Genomic DNA, 15,921 nt, shown 5'->3' with positions numbered 1-15,921 from the left:
CTTTACCTTCCCTTTCCCCTTTTACCTTCCCTTTCCCCTTACCTTCCCTTTCCCTCTACCTTCCCTTTCCCTTTACCTTCCCTTTCCCTTTACCTTCCTTTCCCCTTTTTACCTTTCCCCCTTTACCTTCCCTTTCCCCTTACCTTCCTTTCCCTTTACCTCCCTTTTCCCCTCTACCTTTCCCTTCCCTTTACCTTCCCTTTCCCTCCCCTTTTCCCTTTACTCCTTTCCCCTTTACCTTTCCTTTCCCTTTACCTTCCCCTTTCCCCTTTTCCCCCCTTTCCCCTTTCCTCTTTCCCTTTACCTTCCCTTTTTCCCTTTACCTTCCCCTTTCCCCTCTACCTCCCCTTTTCCTTTACCTTCCCCTTTTCCCCTTTACCTTCCCTTTCCCCTTTACCTTCCCTTTTCCCTTTACCTTCCCTTTTCCCCTTTACCTTCCTTTCCTTACCTTCCCTTTTCCCTTTACCTTCCCTTTCCCCTTTACCTTTTTCCTCTTTTTCCCTTTTCCCTCCCTTTACCCCCTTTTCCCTTTACCTTCCCCTTTCCCTCTACCTTCCCTTCCCCCTTACCTTTCCCCTTTTTCCCTTTACCTTCCCTTTCCCCTTTACCTTCCCTTTCCCTTTACCTTCCTTTCCTTTACCTTCCCTTTCCCTTTACCTTCCCTTTCCCTTTACCTTCCCTTTCCCTTTCTACCTTCCCTTTCCCCTTTACCTCCCCTTTCCCATTTACCTCCCCTTTCCCTCTACCTTCCCTTTCCCTTTTCCCCCTTTACCTTCCCTTTCCCCTCTACCTTCCCCTTTCCCTTTACCTCCTTTCTCCTCTACCTTCCCTTTTCCCTCTACCTTCCCTTTCCCCTCTACCTTCCCTTTCCCTTTACCTTCCTTTTTCCCTTACCTTCCTTTCCCCTCTACCTTCCCTTTCCCCCTTTACCTTCCCTTTACCTTCCCTTTACCTTCCTTCTTTTTCCTTTTACTTTCCCTTTCCCTTTACCTTCCCTTTCCCCTTTACCTTCCCTTTACCTTCCTTTACCTTCCCTTCCCTTTACCTTCCCCTTTCCCCTTTACCTTCCCTTTCCCTTTACCTCCCTTTCCCCTTACCTTCCCTTTCCCATCCCTTTACCTTCCCTTTCCCCTCTACCTTTTCCCTTTACCTCCCTTTCCCATTTACCTTTCCCTTTACCTTCCTTTACCTTTTTTCCCTTTACCCCTTTTCCCTTTACCTTCCCTTTCCCTTTACCTTCCCTTTCCCCTTTACCTCCTTTCCCATTTACCTTCCCTTTACTTTCCCTTTACCTTTCCTTTCCTTTACCTTCCCTTTACCTTCCCTTTCCCCTTTACCTTCCTTTTACCTTCCCTTTACCTTCCCTTTCCCCTTTACCTACCCTTTCCCCTTTACCTTCCCTTTCCCCTTTACCTCCCCTTTCCCATTTACCTTCCCTTTACCTTCCCTTTACCTTCCCTTTACCTTCCCTTTCCCATTTACCTTCCCTTTACCTTCCCTTTACCTGCCCTTTCCCCTTTACCCACCCTTTACCTTACATTTACCTTTACATTACATTTAAGTCATTTAGCAGACCCTTATCCAGAGCTTCCTTCCCTTTACTTTCACTTTATGACATCCAGTTTCCCATTTTACAATAGTGCATCTAGGTCTTTTAAGGGGGGGAGGGGGAGAAGGATTCCCATCCTAGGTATTCCCCTTAAAGAGGTGGGGTTTCCTGTCTCCAGAAGGTGGTGATTACCCGCCTTCCTGGCGCGTGAGGAGTTTGTCCCCCATTGGGGGGCCAGAGCAGCCCAGTTTTGACTGGGCTGGGAGCTCAACTGTACTTCCTCAGTGGTAGGGAGGCGAGCAGGCCAGAGGTGGATGAACGCAGTGCCCTTGTTTGGGTGTAGGGCCTGATCAGAGCCTGGAGGTAGTGAGGTGCCTTCCCCTCACAGCTCCGTAGGCAAGCACCATGGTCTTGTAGCGATGCTAGCTTCAACTGGAAGCCAGTGGAGAGAGCGGAGGAGCGGGGTGACCTTGGGAAGGCTTAACACCAGACCCTTTACCTGCCTTCCCTGGATGAGTTGTCCCTTTGGCACAGGCAGGGAGCCCAGCCAACAGCGAGTTGCAGTAATCCAGACGGGAGATGACAAGTGCCTGGATTAGGACCTTTCCTGTGAGGCAGGGTCGTACTTCTACCTCCCTTGTAGAGCATGAACCTTTCCCTTAACCCACCGCCTTGATGTTATTTGAGAACCTCAGGGTGTTGTCCAGGATCACCCAAGGTTCTTAGCGCTCTGGGACGAGGACTTTGTCAACCGTGATGGCCTTTAACTTTCAGTTTTCCCTTTACGGGAGGAAGAGCAGTCCCTTTTCAGCTTGAGGTTATCCTCCACACTGATATGTCTGCCAGACATGCAGAGATGCCTTCCTTTACCTTCCTTTCAGAAGGGGGAAAGGAGAAAGATTAATTCCCTTTTCCTTAGCAATGATAGGAGAGACCATGTGAGGTTATGACAGGAGCCAAGTGACTTGGTGTATAGCTTTACCTTAGGAGAGGGCCTAGAACAGAGCTCCTTTTCCACCAGTGGTGAGAGCACTTGGTGAGAGACGGATTCTCGCCACGCCACCTGGTAGGAGCGACCTGTCAGGTTAGGACGCAATTCCTCTTTTACCTTCCCGGGAGATGCCCTTTCCTTTAGGGTGGAGAGGAGGATCTGATGGTTCACAGTATCGAAGGCAGCCGATAGGTCTAGAAGGATGAGAGCAGAGGAGAGAGAGTTAGCTTTCCCCTTTAGCGCTCCGTGATCCTTTAGAAGAGCATTCTCAGTTGAATGACTAGTCTTGAAACCTGACTGATTTGGATCAAGAAGGTCATTCTGAGAGAGATAGCTCCCCTCTGGCCAAGGGACGGCACTTCAAGAGTTTTGGAGAGAAAAGAAAGAAGGATACTGGTCTGTAGTTGTTGACATCGGGAGGGATCGAGTTTAGGTTTTTTCAGAAGGGGTGCAACTCCTCTTTGAAGACGGAGGGACTTTCACCCAGGGATGAGTTTGAGCGAGGTGAGGTAAGGGAGAAGGTCACCGGAGATGGTCTGGAGAAGAGAGGGAGGGGATAGGGTCAAGCGGGCAGGTTGTTGGGCGGCCTTCCGTCACAAGACGCTTTAGATGTCATCTGGAGAGAGAGGGAGAAAGAGGTCAGAGCACAGGGTAGGGCAGTGTGAGCAGAACCAGCGGTGTCCCTTGGACTTAGCAAACGAGGATCGGATGTCGTCGACCTCCCTTTTCAAAAATTGACGTTATGCCCCTTTAGGAGGGGGAGGGGGAGGAGGATTCAAGAGGGAGGAGAAGGTGGTGAAAGAGCTTCCCTAGGGTTAGAGGCAGATGCTTTTTAGAGTGGTAGAAAGTGGCTTTAGCAGCAGAGACAGAGGAGGAAATTTCCAGGTCTGCAGGGAGGCCTTTCCCTTTCCCCTTCTTTCCCGGACCTTCCCTTTCTTACCTGAGCCCAATGAGTTCCCCTCGACCTTCCCGAGCCCTTTACCCTCTAGAGAGTCAAAGGACCTTCTTGAGGAGGCAGAACCTCTTTCCCTGATTACCTTGGGACCGCCCCTTTTCCCATTTACCATCCCAGTTTACCAAGTGTTGGATTACTTTCGCTACAAGGTACCTGGTCTTCCATTTACCTTTCCTTTATTCCCCCTTTACCTTAGTGGAGGAACCTCTACCTTCACTTTCCCCTTCCCTTTACCTTCTTCCTTTAACCTCCCAGAACTTGAGAGGTGAGCCTCCTCCTTTCCCTTACCTCCATCTCCCTTGACTGAACTCTCCGAGGAACCTGGAGGGCTAAATTCCCCTTCTGAAAGGGCTGGTAACTACCATTTCCTTTGACCCTTTACCTTCCCTTTCCCCTTTACCTTCCCTTTCCCTCTACCTTCCCTTTCCTCCTTCTCCCCTTTCCTTTACCTCCCTTTCCCTTTTACCTTCCCTTTACCTTCCCTTTACCTTTCCCTTTCCCTCTACCTTCCCTTTTCCCTTTACCTTCCCTTTCCCTTTACCTTCCCTTTTCCCCTTTACCTTCCCTTTCCCTTTACCTTCCCTTTCCCTTTACCTTCCCTTTCCCTTTACCTCCCTTTCCCTTACCTTCCTTTCCTTTCCTTTTCCCTTCCTTTACCTTCCCTTTCCCTTTACCTCCCCCTTTCCCATTACCTTCCCTTTCCCTTTACCTCCCCTTTCCTTTTACCTTCCCTTTACCTCCCTTTCCCATTTACCTTCCCTTTCCCCTTTACCTTCCCTTTCCCTTTACCTTCCTTTCCCCTTTCCCCCTTTCCCTTCCCTTTACCTTCCTTTTCCCTTTACCTTCCCTTTCCCTTTACCTCCCCTTTCCCATTTACCTTCCCTTTCCCCTCTACCTTACCTTCCCTTTCCCTTTACCTTCCCTTTCCCCTCTACCTTCCCTTTCCCCTTTACCTCCCTTTCCCCTCTACCTTCCCTTTCCCCTCTACCTTCCTTTCCTCTACCTTCCCTTTCCCTTTACCTTCCTTTCCCCTTTACCTTCCCTTTCCTTTACCTTCCCTTTTCCTTTACCTTCCTTTACCTTCCTTTACCTTTTCCTCCCCTTTCCTTCCCTTTCCCCTTTACCTCCCTTTCCCTCTACCTTCACTTTCCCTTCCCTTTACCTTCCTTTCCCTCTACCTTCCTTTCCCTTTACCTCCCTTTTCCCTCTACCTTCCCTTTCCCCTTTACCTTCCCTTTCCTCTACCTTCCTTTCCTTTACCTTCCCTTTCCTTTACCTCCCTTTCCTTTACCTTCCCTTTCCCCTTTACCTTCCCTTTACCTTCCTTTCCCCTTTACCTTTACCTCCTTTCCCTTTACCTTCCTTTCCCTTTACCTTCCCTTTACCTTCCCTTTACCTTCCCTTTCCCCTTTACCTCCCCTTTCCCCTTTACCTTCCCTTTCCCCTTTACCTCCCCTTTCCCATTTACCTTCCCTTTACCATCCCTTTACCTTCCCTTTCCCCTTTACCTTCCCTTTCCCCTTTACCTCCCTTTCCCATTTACTTTCCCTTTACTCCCTTTACCTTCCCTTTCCCTTTACCTTCCTTTCCCTTTACCTTCCCTTTCCCCTTTACCTCCCCTTTCCCATTTACCTTCCCTTTACCCCTTTACCTTTCCCTTTCCCCTTACCTTCCCTTTACCTTCCCTTTCCCCCTTTACCTCCCTTTCCTACCTCCCCTTTCCCTTTACCTCCCTTTCCCCCTTTACCTCCCTTTCCCCTCTACCTTCCCTTTCCCCCTTACTCCTTTTCCCTTTACCTCCCTTTCCCCTTTACCTCCCTTTACCTTCCTTTACCTTCCCTTTCCCCTTTACCTTCCCTTTCCTCTTTACCTCCCTTTCCCCTTTACCTTCCCTTTCCCCTTTACCTTCCCTTTCCTCTACCTTCCTTTTCCCCTTTACCTTCCCTTTCCCCTTTACCTCCCTTTCCCCTTTACCTTCCCTTTCCCCTTTACCTTCCCTTTACCTTCCCTTTCCCATTTACCTTCCCTTTACCTTCCCTTTACCTTCCCTTTCCCCTTTTCCTCTACCTTCCTTTCCTTCCTTTCCTACCTTCCCCTTTCCTTTACCTTCCCTTTCCCCTTTACCTCCCTCTTTCCTTTCCCCTTTACCTTCCCTTTCCCCTTTACCTTCCCTTTTCCCTTTACCTTCCCTTTACCTTCCTTTACCTGCCCTTTCCCCTTACCTGCCTTTCCTTTACCTCTCCTTTTCCTTTACCTTCTTTCCCTCTACCTTCCCTTTCCCCTTTACCTTCCTTTCCCTTTACCTCCCCTTTCCCTTTACCTTCCCTTTACCTTCCCTTTACCTTCCTTTCCCCTTTACCTGCCCTTTCCTTTACCTTCCTTTCCCCTTTACCTTTCCTTTACCTTCCCTTTCCCCTTTACCTTCCTTTCCCCTTTACCTTCCCTTTTCCCTTTACCTTCCCTTTCCCTTTACCTCCCTTTCCCCTTTACCTTCCCTTTCCCTTTACCTTCCCTTCCTTTACCTTCCTTTTCCTTTACCTCCTTTCCCCATTACCTTCCCTTTACCTCCTTTCCCCTTTACCTCCTTTTTCCCTTTACCTTCCCTTTCCGCTTTACCTCCCCTTCCCCTTTACCTTCCCTTTTCCCATTTACCTTCCTTTCCTTTACCTTCCCTTTACCTTCCCTTTCCCTTTACCTTTTACCTCCCTTTCCCCTTTACCTTCCCTTTACCTTCCCTTTCCCTTTACCTTCCCTTTCCTTCCTTTCCCCTTTACCTTCCTTTCCCTTCCCTTTACCTTCCCTTTCCCTTTACCTCCCCTTTCCCATTTACCTTCCCTTTCCTTTACCTTCCCTTTCCCCTTTACCTTCCCTTTACCTCCCCTTTCCCCCTTACCTTCCCTTTACCTTCCTTCCCTTCTTTACCTTCCCTTTCCCCCTTCCCTTTCCCTTTACCTTCCTTTCCTTTACCTTCCCCTTTCCTTCCTTTTCCTTCCCTTTCCTTACCTTTTCCTTCCCTTCCCTTTACCTTCCCCTTTCCCCTTTACCTTCCCTTTACCTTCCCTTCCTTTACCTTTACCTTTACCTTCCCTTTCCCTTTACCTCCCCTTTACCTTCCCTTTCCCTTTACCTCCTTTCCCCCTTTACCTTCCCTTTCCCTTTACCTTCCCTTTCCTCACCTTCCTTTCCCCTTTACCTTCCCTTTCCCCTACTTACCTTTACCTTCCCTTTCCCCTTACCTTCCTTTCCCCTTTACCTTCCCTTTCCCTTTACCTTCCCTTTCCCCTTTACCTTTCCTTTACCTTCCCTTTTCCCCTTACCTTCCCTTTCCCCTTTACCTTCCTTCCTTTACCTTCCCTTTCCCTTTACCTTCCCTTTCCCCTTTACCTTCCCTTTTCCCTTTACCTTCTTTCCCCTTTACCTCCCTTTCCCCTTTCCTTCCCTTTCCCTTTCCCTTTACCTTCCCTTTCCCTTTACCTCCCCTTTCCCTCTACCTTCCCTTTTCCCCTTTACCTTCCCTTTCCCTTTACCTTCCCTTTCCCCTTTACCTTCCCTTTCCCTTTACCTTCCCCTTCTTTCCCCTTTACCTTCCCTTTCCCTTTACCTTCCTTTCCCTTTACCTCCCTTTCCCTTTCCCATTTACCTTCCCTTACCTTCCTTTCCCTTTACCTTCCCTTTCCCCCTTACCTTCCTTTCCCTTTACCTTCCCTTTTCCCTTTACCTTCCTTTCCCCTTTACCTTCCCTTTCCCCTTTACCTCCCTTTCCCATTTACCTTCCCTTTACCTTCCCTTTACCTTCCCTTTCCCTTTCCCCTTTCCCTTTACCTTCCTTTCCGCTTTACCTTCCCTTTACCTTCCTTTCCCTTTACCTTCCCTTTCCCTTTACCTTCCTTTACCTTCCCTTCCCCTTCCTTTCCCTTTACCCCTTTCCTTTCCTTTACCTTCCCCCTCCCTTTACCTCCCTTTACCTTCCCTTTCCCTTTACCTTCCTTTCCTTTACCTCCTTTTCCCTCTACCTTCCTTTCCCCTTTACCTTCCTTCCTTTCCCTTTACCTTCCCTTTCCCCTTTACCTTCCCTTTCCCCTTTACCTTCCCTTTCCTTCCTTTCCTTCCCTTTCCCCTTACCTTCCCTTTCCCTTTACCTTCCCTTTCCCTTTACCTCCCTTTCCCCTTTACCTTCCTTTCCTTTACCTTCCTTTTACCTTCCCCTTTCCCCTTTACCTTCCCTTTCCCTTTACCTTCCTTTCCTTTACCTTCCCTTTACCTTTCCCTTTACCTTCCCTTTCCCTTTACCTCCCCTTTCCCTTTACCTTCCCTTTCCTTTACCTCCTTTCCCATTTACCTCCCTTTCCCCTTTACCTTCCCTTTCCTTTACCTTCCCTTTCCCCTTTACCTCCTTTCCCCTTACCTTCCCTTTTTCCCTTTACCTTCCCTTTCCCTTTACCTTCCCTTTCCCTTTACCTTCCTTTCCCTTTACCTTCCCTTTCCCCTTTACCTTCCCTTTACCTTCCTTTACCTTCCCTTTCCCTTTACCTTCCCCCTTTCCCTTTACCTGCCCTTTACCTTCCCTTTCCCCTTTACCTCCCTTTCCCCTTTACCTCCCCTTTCCCCTTTACCTTCCCTTTCCCCTCTACCTTCCCTTTCCTTTACCTCCCTTTTCCCTTTACCTTCCCCTTTCCCCTTTACCTTCCCTTTACCTTCCTTTCCCTTTACCTTCCTTTCCTCTTTACCTCCTTTCCTTTACCTTCCCTTTCCCCTTTACCTTCCCTTTCCCCTCTACCTCCCTTTCCCCTTTACCTTCCCTTTCCTTACCTCCCTTTCCCCTTTACCTTCCCTTTACCTTTCCTTTACCTTCCCTTTACCTTCCCTTTCCCCTTACCTTCCCTTTTTCCCTTTACCTCCCCTTTCCCCTTTACCTTTTTTTACCTTCCTTTACCTTCCCTTTCCCTTTACCTTCCTTTCCCTTTACCTTCCCTTTCCCCTTACCTCCTTCCCTTTCCCCTCTACCTTCCTTTCCCTTTACCTTCCCCCATTTACCTTCCTTTACTTCCTTACCCTTTCCCCTCCCTTACCTTCCCTTTCCCCTCTACCTTCCCCTTTCCTTTACCTTCCTTTCCTTTACCTTCCCTTTCCCCTTTACCTCCTTTCCCATTTACCTTCCCTTTCCCCTTACCTTCCCTTTCCCCTTTACCTTCCCTTTCCTTTACCTTCCCTTTCCCCCTTTACCTCCCCTTTCCCTTACCTTCCCTTTCCCCTTTACCTTCCCTTTCCCTTTACCTTCCTTTCCCTTTACCTTCCCTTTCCCCTTTACCTCCCTTTCCCTTTACCTTCCCTTTCCCTTTACCTCCCTTTCCCTTTACCTTCCCTTTCCCTTTACCTCCTTTCCCTTTACCTTCCTTTCCCTTTACCTTCCTTTCCTCTTTACCTTCCCTTTACCTCCTTTCCCCTTTACCTCCCCTTTTCCCTTTACCTTCCCTTTCCCTTTACCTCCTTCCCTTTACCTTCCCTTTCCCATTTACCTTCCTTTCCCTTTACCTTCCCTTTACCTTCCCTTTCCCCTTTACCTTCCCTTTACCTTTCCTTTACCTTCCCTTTACCTTCCTTTCCTTTACCTTTTTACCTTCCTTTCCCTTTACCTTCCCTCCTTTACCTTCCCTTTCCCTTTACCTCCCCTTTCCCATTTACCTTCCCTTTCCCCTTTTACCTTCCCTTTCCCTTTCCTCCCTTTCCCTTTACCTCCTTTCCCCTTTACCTTCCCTTTCCCTTTACCTTCCTTTCCCTTTACCTTCCCTTTCCCTTTACCTTTCCCCCTTTACCTTCCTTTTCCCTTTCCTTCCCTTTACCTTTACCTTCCTTTCCCTTTACCTTCCCTTTACCTTCCCCTTTCCTTTACCTTCCCTTTACCTTCCTTTCCCCTTTACCTTCCCTTTACCTTCCCTTTCCCTTTACCTCCCCTTTCCCCTTTACCTTCCCTTTCCCCTTTACCTCCCTTTCCCTTTACCTTCCCTTTCCTTTACCTCCCCTTCTACCTTCCCTTTCCCCTCTACCTTCCCTTTCCCCTCTACCTTCCCTTTCCCCTTTACCTTCCCTTTCCCCTTTACCTCCCTTTCCCCTTTACCTTCCCTTTCCCCTTTACCTTCCCTTTCCCCTCTACCTTCCCTTTCCCTTTACCTTCCCTTTCCCCTTTACCTTCCTTTCCCTTTACCTCCCTTTTCCCCTTACCTTCCCTTTCCCCTTTACCTTCCCTTTCCCATTTACCTTCCTTTCCCATTTACCTCCCCTTTCCCTTTACCTTCCCTTTCCCCTTTACCTTCCCTTTCCCCTCTACCTCCCCTTTCCCCTTTACCTTCCTTTCCCCTTTACCTCCCCTTTCCCTTTACCTTCCCTTTCCCCTTTACCTTCCTTTCCCTTTACCTTCCTTCCTTTACCTTCCCTTTCCCTTTACCTCCCTTTCCCCTTTACCTTCCCTTTCCCTTTACCTTCCCTTTTCCTTTCCACCTTCCCTTTCCCCTTTCCCTCCCTTTCCCCTTACCTTCCCTTTCCCCTTTACCTCCTTTCCCATTTACCTTCCCTTTACCATCCCTTTACCTTCCCTTTCCTTTACCTTCCCTTTCCCTTTACCTTCCCTTTCCCTTTACCTCCCTTTCCCCTTTACCTTCCTTTACCTTCCTTTTCCCTTTACCTTCCCTTTCCCCTTTACCTTCCCTTTCCCCTTTACCTCCTTTCCCATTTACCTTCCCTTTCCCCTTTCCCATTTACCTTCCCTTCCTTCCCTTTACCTTCCTTTCCCTTCCCTTTCCTTTACCTTTACCTTTCCCCTTTCCCCTTTACCTTCTCTTTCCCCTTTACCTCCCTTTCTTTCCTTCCTTTACCTTCCTTTACCTTCCCTTTCCTTTACCTCTCCCTTTCCCTTTACCTTCCCTTTCCCTTTACCTTCCCTTTCCCCTTTACCTTCCCCCCTTTACCTTCCCTTTCCCCTTTACCTCCCCTTTCCTTTACCTTCCCTCACCTTCCCTTTCCCCTTTACCTTCCTTTCCCTTTACCTTCCCTTTCCCCTTTACCTTCCCCCCCTTCCTTCCTTTACCTTCCCCTTTCCCTTTACCTTCCCTTTACCCTTTCCCCTTTTACCTTCCCTTTCCCCTTTACCTTCCCTTTCCCTCTACCCTCCTTTTCCCCTTTACCTTCCCTTTCCCTTTACCTCCCTTTCCCCTTTACCTTCCTTTCCCCTTTACCTTTACCTTCCCTTTACCTTCCCTTTCCCCTTTACCTTCCCTTTACCTTTCCTTTTTACCTTCCTTTCCCCCTTTACCTTTTTTTACCTTCCTTTACCTTCCTTTCCCCTTTACCTTCCCTTTCCCCTTTACCTTCCCTTTCCCTTTACCTCCCCTTTCCCATTTACCTTCCCTTTACCTTCCTTTACCTTCCTTTACCTTCCTTTCCATTTACCTTCCCTTTACCTTTACCTTCCCCCTTTCCCCTTACCCACCCTTTTCCTTTCCTTTTTCCCCTTACCTTCCCTTTCCCCTCTACCTTCCCTTTCCCCTTTACCTTCCCTTTTCCCTTTACCTCCCCTTTTCCCCATTTACCTCCCTTTACCTTCCCTTTACCTTCCCTTTCCCCTTTACCTTCCCTTTCCCCTTTACCTTCCTTTCCCCTTTACCTTCCCTTTCCCTTTACCTTCCCTTTCCTTTACCTTCCCTTTCCCCTTTACCTTCCCTTTCCCCTTACCTTCCCTTTCCCTTTCCCTTTCCCTTTACCTTCCTTTCCCCTTTACCTTCCCTTCCCTTTACCTTCCCTTTCCATTTACCTTCCCTTTCCCTTACCTTCCTTTCCTTACCTTCCCTTTCCTCTTTACCTTCCCTTTACCTTCCCCTTTCCCCTTTACCTCCCCTTCCCTTTACCTTCCCCCTTTCCCCTTTACCTTCCCTTTCCCTTACCTTCCCCTTTACCTTCCCTTTCCCTTTACCTTCCCTTTCCCTTTACCTTTCCCTTTACCTTCCCTTTACCTCCCCCTTTTTCCCTTTACCTTCCTTTCCCTTTACCATCCCTTCCTTTACCTTCCCTTTCCCCTTTACCTTTTCCTTTACCTTCCCTTTCCTTTACCTTCCCCTTTTACCTTCCTTTACCTTCCCTTTCCCCTTTACCTTCCTTTCCCCTTTACCTTCCCTTTCCTTTACCTCCCTTTCCCTTTACCTTCCTTTCCTTTACCTTCCCTTTCCCCTTTACCTTCCTTTACCTTTCCCATTTACCTTCCCTTTCCTCCCTTTCCCTTTCCCCTTTACCTTCCTTTCCCCTTTACCTTCCCCTTTACCTTTCCCTTTACCTTCCCTTTACCTTCCCTTTCCCTTTACCTCCCTTTCCCTTTACCTTCCTTTCCTTTCCCCCTTTACCTTCCCTTTCCCTTTACCTTCCCTTCCCCTTTACCTTCCCCCTTTACCTTCCTTTCCCCTTTACCTTCCCTTTCCCTTTACCTTCCCTTTCCTTTACCTCCTTTCCCCTTTACCTTCCCTTTCCCCTTTACCTTCCCTTTCCCCTTACCTTCCCCTTTACCTCCTCTTTCCCCTTTACCTTCCCTTTTCCCTTTACCTTCCTTTCCCCTTTACCTTCCTTTTCCTTTACCTTCCCTTTCCCCTTTACCTTCCCTTTCCCTTTACCTTCCCTTTCCCCTTTACCTTCCCTTTCCCCTTTACCTTCCTTTTTTCCCCTTTACCTTCCCTTTCCCCTTTACCTTCCCTTCCCTTTCCCTTTTCCTTTACCTTCCCTTTCCCCTTTACCTTCCTTTCCCATTTACCTTCCTTTTCCCTTTACCTTCCCTTTACCTTCCTTACCTTTCCTTTACCTTCCCTTTACCTTCCCTTTACCTTCCCTTTCCCCTTTACCTTCCCTTTCCCCCTTTACCTTCCCTTTCCCTTTACCTTCCTTTACCATCCTTTACCTTCCTTTTCCCTTTCCTTTCCCTTTCCTTTACCTTCCCTTTCCCCTTTACCTCCCTTTCCCATTTACCTTCCTTTACCTTCCTTTTCCTTTACCTTCCCCTTTACCTTCCTTTCCTTTACCTCCTTTCCCTTTACCCCTTTACCTTCCCTTTCCCATTTACCTTCCCTTTACCTTCCCCCTTTACCTTCCTTTCCCTTTACCTTCCTTTCCCCTTTACCTTCCCTTTCCCCCTTTACCTTCCTTTCCCCTTTACCTTCCTTTCCCATTACCTTCCTTTTCCCCTTTACCTTCCTTTCCTTTACCTTCCCTTTCCCCTTTACCTTCCTTTCCCCTTTACCTTCCTTTCCCCCTTTACCTTCCCTTCCTTTACCTTCCCTTTCCCTTTACCTTCCCTTTCCCCCTTTACCTTCCTTTCCCCTTTACCTTCCCTTTCCCTTTACCTTCCCTTTCCGCTTTACCTTTCCCTTTCCCCTTTTTCCCTTTACCTTCCTTTCCTTTACCTTCCTTTCCTTTACCCCTTTCCCTTTACCTTCCCCTTTCCCCTTTACCTTCCCTTTCCCCTTTACCTTCCCTTTCCCTTACCTTCCCTTTCCCTTTACCTTCCCTTTCCCTTTACCTTCCTTTTCCCATTTACCTCCTTTCCCTTTACTCCCTTTCTTTACCTTCCCTTTCCCTCTACCTTCCCTTTCCCCTTTACCTCCCTTTCCCCTTTACCTTCCCTTTCTGCTTTACCTCCCCTTTCCCCTTTACCTTCCCTTTCCCCTTTACCTTCCCTTTCCCCTTTACCTTCCCTTTCCCCTTTACCTCCCTTTCCCCTTTACCTTCCCTTTCCCCTTTTACCTTCCCTTTCCCTTTACCTTCCCTTTCCCTTTACCTCCCCTTTCCTTTACCTTCCCTTTCCGCTTTACCTTCCCTTTCCCCTTTTTCCCCTTTACCTCCCTTTCCCCTTTACCTCCCCTTTCCCTTACCTTCCCTTTCCCTTTACCTCCCTTTCCCCTTTACCTCCCTTTCCCCTTTACCTTCCCCTTCCAATGTTTTGATATTTGGGGGATCATAATCATTTTTACTGTAAATCTCTATGTTCTGTTTAAATGAATGCTTTACACAGCACATAAATATGACAGGAGGAAAACAAGTGTTTAAGTGTTGGTCCTTATCCCCTCCCTGTGTTCCCCTCCCACTAGAGCTGTCATCTGAAGCTGAAAGACCTCTTCTCCGAGAAGCTCTGCCTGATTGGTCTAGCTGCCCTGGTGGTCGCTGTCATCATGGTGAGCGGTGTTACCATGGAGACGCTCCTGGATTTCTTTTCAGTTATATTCTATAATCCACTGCGCTACAGTAACTCTGGAGCCCTGTGACAGTTATTATCTGCACAGACAGAACGGTTCTCCTGACCTCTGCTGTCCTGACTGAGTGAGGACAGATGTTGAAGTCTTGATAAAGACCTTCCTCTTCTTCCTCTGTAGATCTTTGAGATGATATTCACCATGGTTCTCTGCTGTGCGATCCGCAACGCCACCCCAGTGTACTAGAACCACAGAACCGTAATTTAACCACAGAACCATAGAACGACGGAACCATGGAATCATAGAACCACAGAACCATATTGGAGGGGAAAGTCCTCTACAGATCAAAGCCAACAAAGGGGATGCAAATGTTATGTTATGTTTTGTTTAGTTCCTGTTATGTTTTGTGTTGTACTTCCTGTTTTGTGATGTAGTTCCTGTTTTGTGTTGTAGTTCCTGTTATGTTTTGTGTTGTACTTCCTGTTTTGTGATGTAGTTCCTGTTTTGTGTTGTAGTTCCTGTTATGTTTTGTGTTGTACTTCCTGTTATGTTTTGTGTTGTACTTCCTTTTTTGTGTTGTAGTTCCTGTTATGTTTTGTAGTTCCTGTTATGTTTTGTGTTGTAGTTATTTTTTGTGTCTTAGTTATGTTTTGTGTTGTAGTTATTTTTTGTGTCTTAGTTATGTTTTGTGTTGTAGTTCCTGTTTTGTGTTGTAGTTCCTGTTTTGTGTTGTAGTTATGTTTTGTGTTGTAGTTATGTTTTGTGTTGTAGTCCCTGTTATGTTTTGTGTTGTAGTTCCTGTTATGTTTTCTGTTGTAGTTCCTGTTTTGTGTTGTAGTTCCCATTTTGTGTTGTAGTTCCTGTTTTGTGTTGTAGTTCCCGTTTTGTGTTGTAGTTCCCGTTTTGTGTTGTAGTTATGTTTTGTGTTGTAGTTCCTGTTTTGTGTTGTAGTTCCTGTTTTGTGTTGTAGTTCCTGTTTTGTGTTGTAGTTCCCGTTTTGTGTTGTAGTTCCTGTTTTGTGTTGTAGTTCCCATTTTGTGTTGTAGTTCCTGTTTTGTGTTGTAGTTCCCGTTTTGTGTTGTAGTTATGTTTTGTGTTGTAGTTACGTTTTGTGTTGTAGTTCCTGTTTTGTGTTGTAGTTCCTGTTTTGTGTTGTAGTTACTGTTTTGTGTTGTAGTTACGTTTTGTGTTGTAGTTCCTGTTTTGTGTTGTAGTTACTGTTTTGTGTTGTAGTTCCCATTTTGTGTTGTAGTTCCTGTTTTGTGTTGTAGTTCCCATTTTGTGTTGTAGTTCCTGTTTTGTGTTGTAGTTACGTTTTGTGTTGTAGTTCCTGTTTTGTGTTGTAGTTCCTGTTTTGTGTTGTAGTTACGTTTTGTGTTGTAGTTCCTGTTTTGTGTTGTAGTTCCTGTTTTGTGTTGTAGTTCCTGTTTTGTGTTGTAGTTACGTTTTGTGTTGTAGTTCCTGTTTTGTGTTGTAGTTCCCGTTTTGTGTTGTACTTATGTTTTGTGTTGTAGTTACGTTTTGTGTTGTAGTTCCTGTTTTGTGTTGTAGTTCCCATTTTGTGTTGTAGTTCCTGTTTTGTGTTGTAGTTACGTTTTGTGTTGTAGTTCCTGTTTTGTGTTGTAGTTCCTGTTTTGTGTTGTAGTTACGTTTTGTGTTGTAGTTCCTGTTTTGTGTTGTAGTTCCTGTTTTGTGTTGTAGTTCCTGTTTTGTGTTGTAGTTACGTTTTGTGTTGTAGTTCTTGTTCATTCTTATTATATTGCAGGATCATGTACATTTTTATATGTACATTTTATATGTACATTTTTATCAGTATTTTTGAATAGAGACTAGATTTTACTACTGTATTTTTGTTAATTATGTTTGAACAAAACTTCTAATGTAACAGTTTGAGTCTTTTGATGACCGTTGATTAAATGCCAGGCTTTGACCAGCGGACATTCAGCATCTCTCTAATGCTAAATCTTTTACTAATTGATTTATTTTTTTGAGTCACTTTGTATCTTTTCCTGAAGGACTTCTCCAAGGTCGCAGAGTTCAGTGCTCTTTGTTATGGTTGTATAATCATATTCATTGAAAATGCGGCCAAAATGGTACCTTATTCCCTTCATAGTGCACTACTTTTCCCAGGGTTCATAGCGCCCTAATGAACAGTAGTGCACTACTTTTCACAGGGTTCATAGGGCCCTAATGAATAGTAGTGCAC

The 15,921-nt window shown here is 46.7% G+C and overlaps 1 protein-coding gene across 1 annotated transcript in view; it reads left to right on the top strand.

The window, feature by feature from the left end:
- LOC115114999 (CD81 antigen-like) overlaps positions 1–15,659 on the top strand; it is an 83,842-nt gene extending 68,183 nt beyond the window's left edge. Inside the window, exons 7-8 of the mRNA XM_065022241.1 lie at positions 13,614–13,697; positions 13,896–15,659. Coding sequence (XP_064878313.1) covers positions 13,614–13,697; positions 13,896–13,961 — 150 coding nt within the window. The 3' untranslated portion in view covers positions 13,962–15,659. The remainder of the gene's footprint in view (positions 1–13,613; positions 13,698–13,895) is intronic.
- Positions 15,660–15,921: the final 262 nt, after the last annotated feature.

The sequence above is a fragment of the Oncorhynchus nerka genome, linkage group LG9a (genome assembly GCF_034236695.1).
Source record: "Oncorhynchus nerka isolate Pitt River linkage group LG9a, Oner_Uvic_2.0, whole genome shotgun sequence".
NCBI classification, from domain to species: Eukaryota; Metazoa; Chordata; class Actinopteri; order Salmoniformes; family Salmonidae; genus Oncorhynchus; species Oncorhynchus nerka.
This window is presented reverse-complemented; position numbering and strand designations above follow the sequence as displayed.